This window comes from Xenopus tropicalis, chromosome 7 (assembly GCF_000004195.4).
Source record: "Xenopus tropicalis strain Nigerian chromosome 7, UCB_Xtro_10.0, whole genome shotgun sequence".
Lineage (NCBI taxonomy): Eukaryota > Metazoa > Chordata > Amphibia > Anura > Pipidae > Xenopus > Xenopus tropicalis.
Genome location: NC_030683.2, coordinates 126660095 through 126669210, shown reverse-complemented (window position 1 = coordinate 126669210; position 9116 = coordinate 126660095). Strand labels below are relative to the sequence as shown.

At 46.6% G+C, this 9116-nt stretch overlaps 1 protein-coding gene across 1 annotated transcript; it reads left to right on the top strand.

The window, feature by feature from the left end:
- Positions 1 to 1663: 1663 nt before the first annotated feature.
- LOC100488580 (sodium/potassium-transporting ATPase subunit gamma-like) lies at positions 1664 to 8226 on the top strand. Its single transcript, XM_012957979.3, has 6 exons — positions 1664 to 1762; positions 3967 to 4018; positions 4978 to 5010; positions 6277 to 6351; positions 7047 to 7090; positions 7708 to 8226. Exons 1-6 carry the CDS (start codon positions 1751 to 1753, stop codon positions 7717 to 7719), a joined length of 228 nt encoding a protein of 75 aa, XP_012813433.2. The 5' UTR covers positions 1664 to 1750; the 3' UTR covers positions 7720 to 8226.
- The last annotated feature ends 890 nt before the right edge of the window (positions 8227 to 9116 follow it).

Below are 9116 nucleotides of genomic sequence, written 5' to 3'. Positions count from 1 at the left end.
CTATTAGGTGCCTCTATGCACCCTATCAGCTTACAGGGGGCTTTATTTGGTAGGAAATCTTGTTTTTATTCAACCAAAACTTGCCCCCAAGTCAGGAATTCAAAAATAACTCCCTGGTTTGGGGCAACATCCAAGGGGTTGGGGAGCAACAAGTTACCCCCGAGCCACTGGTTGGGGATCACTGACCTAAAACAAAAGAAAGCTGTTTGTATGCACTGGGGCAGGCGAAGGGCCACCAAGTGGCACAGTGTATATCCCTCCCCCCAGCGCCAAGTGGCACAGTGTATATCCCTCCCCCCAGCGCCAAGTGGCACGGTGTATATCCCGTATATATCCCTCCCCCCAGCGCCAAGTGGCACGGTGTATATCCCGTATATATCCCTCCCCCCAGCGCCAAGTGGCACGGTGTATATCCCGTATATATCCCTCCCCCCAGCGCCAAGTGGCACGGTGTATATCCCGTATATATATATCACAGTGTATTGTCCTCCCTATGCCAAGTGGCACAGTGTATTGTCCCCCCCCCAGTGCCAAGTGGCAGAGTGTCTATCCCCCCACAGTGCCAAGTTGCACAGTGTATGTTTCCCCCCCCCCGGCACCAAGTGGCACAGTGTATGTTCCCCCCCCCCGGCGCCAAGTGGCACAGTGTATTGTTCCCCCCCCGGTGCCAAGTGGCACAGTGTATGTTTCCCCCCCCGGCACCAAGTGGCACAGTGTATTGTTCCCCCCCCGGCGCCAAGTGGCACAGTGTATTGTTCCCCCCCCGGCGCCAAGTGGCACAGTGTATGTTCCCCCCCCCCGGCGCCAAGTGGCACAGTGTATTGTTCCCCCCCCGGCGCCAAGTGGCACAGTGTATGTTTCCCCCCCGGCACCAAGTGGCACAGTGTATTGTTCCCCCCCCGGCGCCAAGTGGCACGGTGTATATCCCTCCCCTCCCCCGGTGCCAAGTGGCACGGTGTATATCCCTCTCCCCCCCCCCAGCGCCAAGCGGCACGGTGTATTTCCCTCTCCCCCCCAGCGCCAAGCGGCATGGTGTATATCCCTCTCCCCCCCCCCAGCGCCAAGCGACACGGTGTATATCCCTCTCCCCCCCAGCGCCAAGCGGCATGGTGTATATCCCTCTCCCCCCCAGCGCCAAGTGGCACGGTGTATATCCCTCTCCCCCCAGCGCCAAGCGGCACGGTGTATTTCCCTCTCCCCCCAGCGCCAAGCGGCATGGTGTATATCCCTCTCCCCCCCAGCGCCAAGCGGCACAGTGTATTGTCCTCCCCATGCCAAGTGGCACAGTGTATTGTCCCCCCCCCCAGTGCCAAGTGGCAGAGTGTCTATCCCCCCACAGTGCCAAGTTGCACAGTGTATGTTTCCCCCCCCCGGCGGCACCAAGTGGCACAGTGTATGTTCCCCCCCCCGGCGCCAAGTGGCACAGTGTATTGTTCCCCCCCCCCCGGTGCCAAGTGGCACAGTGTATATCCCTCCCCCATTATAACTATCCAGCATTTTTGTTAGACAAATCTAAAGTAAGAATGTACAAAATGAAGGTGAATTTGCTCATTAATATGTAACACATATGTTTTGGGTCAGAGCTACCGGCCCCTGCTGAGAGCTGGCTGGGCCCAGCCTTTGTTTAGTGTTTATGTTCCTGGTGTTTATCTGCTAACAAAAACTCTGGGTTAGAAATGTGAAAACAGATCAGACTGGGCGGCCATTGAGGTATCACTCAGGCCCCCGCTGCTCCTGCCGTCAGCTTGCCATGCTTAATACGGTAAGTACTGCCTTTATTTCATGGATATCGGGCATCGTGGAGTTAAATAAAGGGATATACAGAGGACCCAGGGCCGTAGCTCCGTGACCAATGGGGTCTCTATAACTCTTCTACATGAGAGCTTTTTTGGAATGTCCTTACATTGGCAGAGCCCACCCTACACACTGGCGCTAATTGCACTTGCCTGGCAATAAGGTGCCTGATATCTAAATCTGATCAGTAAACTGTAAACTACATCCAACAATGGCTGGAAGGGAACTCGGATAATAAAGTCCAATAGATTTCTGTTTCTCACTGAAATCCATTGACTGTGGGATGCGCAGAAGGCGCATTAAAGGGCAACTAAACCCTACTGCACAGCGCGGCTCAACCAAACTTTACTTATCTGTGGCTGGACTACAAATCCCAGAATAATGTAACATATAATGAAGGCTGAGGCATGCTGGGAGCTGTAGTCCAGCAACATCAGGGCTGTATTCTTAAAGCAATATTGCCCAATAAAACTTCCCCCCATTAAAATGCAAGAAATCCCCCAATGAGAATCCCAGCTGATGTGAGTAAGTCCGACTCCCTGTTCTCTGTTCCTGCAATTGGAGTTGGGAGCAATAAGCACAGTTTCCCAGCACTGAACAAGTCTGTCCCTTTATCCCCATGTCTGATTCCTGTGCCATATAATGAGGGGAAAAATGCCATCATTATCTCTATATGTAAGGTACCAGCAAGGGGCCTGACACAGGGAATCAGCATTCTCATTGGTCACTTCTCTTGCACTTACAGTCACATTGTTGCTCAGTAGAATTCTCATTGGGGAATTTCCTTGCATCTGTAATTAAATTTTTCGACAACTTCTATAGCAAAACCAGGGGGCGCCGTGGGGTAGCGTTATGGTTGGGTTTAATACGAGAAACCATCCAAAGGCAGAATAACTCTTCCTATGTGTGTCCAACTGGGGTTCTTGCGGCCCATTGGGCAACTGGACCTACAGGACTGGTGGCAGGCAGCAAGTAGTTACCTGGGGGACCCAACAGGACTAGGGCCCACCTTAATTTTTCTTTGTATCTTGGTGGTCCAGTCCATCCCTGATGGTGATCTCTTTATATATCTAACAGCTTTTGGATTTGAGTGGTTCTGGAAACCAGTGATGCCCCCAGAACTGGTTTGGGTTTTGGCCAAGTTTCAACCGTTTTTAACACGGAAGTCAAAATTTTTGTGGATTTGGTGCATCCCTACCCAGAACCACTGCAGTACTCATTTAGTTTAATCCTTTTTGTATTAAAATGTATATACTGTAGGCTGAAGGGTTATAACCTATTGTTTCTCCTACTCTCATGTAACTGGAGGAGTCCCAAGCCGGACTTGGATTACTTACTATTGAGTGCTATTCTGATACCTACTGGGAGCTGCTATCTTGCTCCCTTCCCATTGTTCTGCTGATCGGCTGCTGGGGGGGAGGGGGGAGGGATATCACTCCAACTTGCAGCGCAGCAGTAAAGTGTGACTGAGTCTGAGCTTTCAGAAGGAGCCAGCGCTACACATTAGAACTGCTTTCAGCTAACCTATTGTTTCTCCTACTCCCATGTAACTGGAGGAGTCCCAAGCCGGACTTGGATTTCTTACTATTGAGTGCTATTCTGATACCTACTGGGAGCTGCTATCTTGCTCCCTTCCCATTGTTCTGCTGATCGGCTGCTGGGGGTGAGGGGGGGGGATATCACTCCAACTTGCAGCGCAGCAGTAAAGTGTGACTGAGTCTGAGCTTTCAGAAGGAGCCAGCGCTACACATTAGAACTGCTTTCAGCTAACCTATTGTTTCTCCTACTCCCATGTAACTGGAGGAGTCCCAAGCCGGACTTGGATTTCTTACTATTGAGTGCTATTCTGATACCTACTGGGAGCTGCTATCTTGCTCCCTTCCCATTGTTCTGCTGATCGGCTGCTGGGAGAGGGGATTTGGGGTGGATTTGGGGTTCGTCCGGATCCTAAAATAGTGGATTTGGTGCATCCTTACCCAGAACCCCTCCAGTACTCCTCCAGTACTCATTTAGTTTAATCCCTTATGTATTAAAATGTATATACTGTAGGCTGGTGTGTTATAACAAGGACTTGTGGTTATTTAAGTTCTGTCTCCAAACAAAGCAAAGCCGGTCTGTGCCAGTAACAAGGGCCCGGGGCAGAACTATAACTCTCTGTGTGTGTGATTGCAGGTGTATCCGGGTCTGATCCTTACTGTGTGCATCTGCCGGGCCCTCTGTGCAGGTAAGGGCCACTCTCATGTGGGTAACATTGCAGCTCTTAAATAGTATTTACCTTCCCAGTAAAATATCACTTTGTATTTTAATTGGAGCAAATTTCCTTCCTCATGTAACAAAAAAGCAAATACATTTAAACCTCTTATTCTGATTTTAAAAAAACTGTATATTTTTTATTGTTTGCTTGAGGGGTGTGGGCTGTCTATAAACACAGCACATATAATAGTGTCTCTTATCTGTATCTGCCGTCTCCGGTCACTTTCACATTCTGCCTTTAAAGGGACACTGCCATGATTTTTATGGGCACTTTCTATTTCTAAATGACACTGTTACACCGCAAATAATTCCCTCTGCCATTTAACCTTTTATTCTTCAACCAACAAATGTATTTGTAGCTGTAATATTGGTGTGTAGGCGCCATCTCAGTGCCTTGTGCCTGAGTCTGAGCTTTCAGCCAGCGCTACACATTAGAACTGCTTTCAGCTAACCTATTGTTTCTCCTACTCCCATGTAACTGGAGGAGTCCCAAGCCGGACTTGGATTTCTTACTATTGAGTGCTATTCTGATACCTACTGGGAGCTGCTATCTTGCTCCCTTCCCATTGTTCTGCTGGGGGTGAGGGGGGGAGATATCACTCCAACTTGCAGCACAGCAGTAAAGTGAGACTGAAGTTTATCAGAGCACAGGTCACATGGCTGTGGCACCCTGGGAAATGAAGAATATGGCTAGCCCCATGGGAAAAACAGATTACAATGCAGGATTCTGCTGGAGAAGCGCTATTAACTGATGGGTTTTGTAACAAACATGTTTTCCCCTGACGGTATTCTTTTAAATAGTCTATGGAGACAGTCCGGCCTAGCTCCATTCATTTATATTGTATGGCCTTTGTATTATATGAATGTTTTACTGTTACCATTTATTGGTTTTGTTGTACTGCACCCATTAATAATCCTCTCCCCCTGCAGGAGGTGCATTAGAACATAATCGCTTTCATTATGGTGAGTATGATTTAAATCAGCTAGCCGTATAGATTTGCTATGAGTTTCCAGGTGAAACTGCGCCATCTTTATACCCCATATAGGAAATCATACAAAAAGAACGAGTCAGCTAGCTACAAGGCAGCAGGCTTGTATTATTAGTGACACAGGCCTGGAGTTTAGAGTTTTAGTCTTAACTTCTGATTTAGAAAGCACATTAAGCACTTCTGGATTCTATTATCATTATGATGTCATTTGATCATTATGATGTTAAGTATACATTTCCCGTAACTCCGTACCTCATATGGATATATGACCAGTACAAGATAGCAACAGTAGGTCAAGATGGAAATAGTAGAGCAAGATGCTGACAAGTAAGGTAGGATGGCAAAATGATGGCAGTAGGCCTATAGAGCAAGATGGTGACTGTAGAACATGATGGAGACAGTAGTACAAGATGATGGCAGCAGAACACAATGGAAAGGGTAGGAGAAGATGAAGACAGTAGGGCAAGATGGAAAGAGTAGGACAAGATGAATGCAGTATGATAAGATGGAAACAGTAGGGCAAGATGGAAACAGTAGGACAAGATGGAGACAGTAGAACAAGATGGAGACAGTAGGGCAAGATGGAGACAGTAGGGCAAGATGGAGACAGTAGGGCAAGATGAAGACAGTAGGGCAAGATGAAGACAGTATGACAAGATGGAGACAGTAGGGCAAGATGGAGACAGTAGGACAAGATGGAAACAGTAGAACAAGATGAATGCAGTATGATAAGATGGAAACAGTAGGACAAGATGGAAACAGTAGGACAAGATGGAGACAGTAGAACAAGATGGAGACAGTAGGGCAAGATGGAGACAGTAGGGCAAGATGGAGACAGTAGGGCAAGATGAAGACAGTAGGGCAAGATGAAGACAGTATGACAAGATGGAGACAGTAGGGCAAGATGGAAACAGTAGGGCAAGATGGAAACAGTAGGACAAGATGGAAACAGTAGAACAAGATGGAGACAGTAGGGCAAGATGGAGACAGCAGGGCAAGATGGAGACAGTAGGGCAAGATGAAGACAGTAGGGCAAGATGAAGACAGTATGACAAGATGGAGACAGTAGGGCAAGATGGAGACAGTAGGGCAAGATGGCGACAGTAGGGCAAGATGAAGACAGTAGGGCAAGATGGAGACAGTAGGGCAAGATGAAGACAGTATGACAAGATGGAAACAGTCATAACCCCACCTCCACAAGATTACAAGCATTAACATACATGTTTATGGGTTCCTTTAGATGACAGCACTCTGCGAATGGGAGGACTGATCTTTGCAGGCGTGATGCTGACCATAGGACTCATTGTACTAATCAGTGAGTAGTAGTACCTACTGTTCATTCCTACTTGTTTGCATGAGCATTTATCTGTATTTGGTGCCCGACAAGACACAAGTAGCAAAGCAGGCACCCATGTAATTGCAAGTATCCAGGCTTCCACCATGACATTTGGCATAAAGAGCAGCAAATATTAGGTATTATGGGTAAATATCTGCTAACATATCACACTGCAAGAAGAATAATGAAGCAAGGTCCTTGGCCTCTATGTAAAAATGAGCCCCATTATCTAGAGCAGTGGATCTCAACCTTCCTAATGCCGTGACCTTTTAATACAGTTCCTCATGTTGTGGTGACCCCCCACCATAAAATTATTCCTAAGACCATCGGAAACCATTGCTTCTTCATATATCAGGGCTGTCCATCTGGAGTCATTTCAGCTGGATGTGGCCCTCCAAGAAAAATATCTTTTTGACCCCCACATGTCCAATGGCTGCCACACTAATCTCTCATGACCATAGGCACGCAATGGGTATAGGCCCAAAATGGATTCAGGTCTGAATGATATTTAATAGAGTCTTGTTTAGAAATTAAGAGGGCCATGGGGAAAATCACATTGGCTTAGGTCCCTTTCAGACTCTGTATGGACCCCCTGTGTGTTCCAATCATTGGGCCAAGGGACAAATTAACATTTATGTTCATGAAAAGCACAAATATTGTATTTTTTTTTCCAGTTGACATTAAGGGCCTGAAATGTTATAGAAAAGCTTCGAAAGAGGTAAGTGGGCAACACTTCTTTTTGGAAAATTCTGTGCCAGAAGCTTCTTGTGATTCCTGCACCCACCCCTTTGCACTGCTTTGCCCAGGACTGATACTGTAGATTCTGTCCTAGGGCTAAAGTGTAACTTTCTAGTATCTATAAAGTGCCCATAGTTTGTTAGCGACCCTCTAGTAGAGTAAAGGTGGCCATACACGGGCCGATTGTAGCTGCCGATATGGGTCCCTTGGACCGATTTGGCAGCTTATCGGCCCGTGTATGGGCACTTACGATGGGCCTGCCTGACCGACATCTGGCCTGAAATCGGCCAGATATTGATCAGCAGGTTAAAAGATTTAGTCGGATCGGGGACCACATCGGCTCGTTGATATGGTCCCTGAACCGTCGGCGCCCATTGCTGTCGTTATAATTCGGTCGTTTGGCCCAGGGCCAAGTTTGCCCGATATCGCCCACCTGTAGGTGGAGATATTGGGTGAAGATCCACTCGCTTGGTGGCCTCTTAACCTCTTAACCTGTATGGCCACCTTAAGGCAGTGGGCAAATCAAGGGATTTCTCAAGTGGGCTCTGGGTCAGGAGATAATGACCCTAAAATGTGTTCTTCAAATTCTTCCACCAGGACAGAAAATAGGAGAAGAGTGAAGAAGATGAAGAAGAACATTTCATTCTGAGTGATGTTTCAGATTTACCTGGTGCTTGGGGCTCCCCCCCCAGCCATCCCACCTGCATTCAACCACAGTCAGCTCGTTCGGAATCTCTTTTATGTTTCTATTCTATGAAAGAACATTGAAGGAGCTCATAAGTTACAACACTGGGAGAAGGAAAAACAGAGTTACATAGTTACATAGGGTTGAAAAAAGACCAGTGTCCATCAAGTTCAACCCATCCAAGTAAACCCAGCACACCTAACCCACACCTACCAATCTATACACTCACACCAGGAGTTACACCAGGAGTATTCCGGAAGCCAAGGCGACACGCCGTGGCACAACATCTCCAAGCAACCCGGCACAAGTGCAGAGTCCAGCTTTACAACCCCCCCCCCCATTTTATTGTCCTAACTGTAATTAAATTCAACCCCCATTTTGCAAATTTTAATTGGTCTGTAGTAAAAAAAAAAAAAAAAATCTGAAAAGTACGTACCCTTGTTCTGCTTCTGAACCCCAAGGGGGAGCACTTGTGAAAATTGTAAACTATATATGTATGTATGATGACATTTCTAAAGGGACTCTTAAGGGGCGTGACACACGGGGAGATTAGTCGCGACGCGACTAATCTCCCCGTGTGTCACGGCCCTAAGAGCCCAAGATGGGTCTGGAGTCCCTTATGCCTGGAAACCTTCTGGACAAGTGGTCAGGGCTTTCTTAAGAACGGTCTAAGGATAATAGTAATCACCAAAAGATTGTAATGTAATATTCACAAAAGTTTCTTAGACGCTAATGATGAAAGAGTTTAAAATATAAATGTGCTCAGAGGAGCACTCTAGGCAGTTTTACATTTGTGTAGGTGGGTGTATGCCCCCCAAAAATCCACAATAGGCTCAGTTTAAAGAAAAAAAATGAATGTAAAATTGCTCAGGGTGCTTTTCTAAGCAATTTACATTAAGTACTTATTTTTTCAGTTTCAGAGCTATTGAAGTTTTTATTAACTGCCAATATAATGCATTTTGTAACAACAGTGCCACCTGCTGGTCAGTTTCTGTAACTGTACAGACAGAGAGATATCCCTTCAGAAGGAAAACAGAGAAGGGTTCTGATGTTGCTCAGGAAGGAGATGGGGATGGGAAACTGAGGCTTCTGGGCTCTTTCCTGAGCAGAGCAACATCAGAACCCTTCTCTTTTGTTACAAAATGCATTCTATTGGCTGTTAAATAAAACCTAAATAGCTCTGGAACTGAAAAAGAAATTAGTAAGGTACGTTGCAAAAGTGCTTAGAAAAGCACCCTGTGCCATTTTCAGCCTTTTTTTGAAGGTTTACTTATCCTTTAATGTCTTTACCAAGAAGTATTTGAATGGGAACCACATTTCT

Coding starts and splice junctions, on each gene's coding strand:
- LOC100488580 (XM_012957979.3), top strand. Junction 4,019..4,977: donor CTGCCGGGCCCTCTGTGCAG/GTAAGGGCCACT, acceptor CTCCCCCTGCAG/GAGGTGCATTAGAACATAAT. Junction 6,352..7,046: donor AGGACTCATTGTACTAATCA/GTGAGTAGTAGT, acceptor TTTTTTTTCCAG/TTGACATTAAGGGCCTGAAA.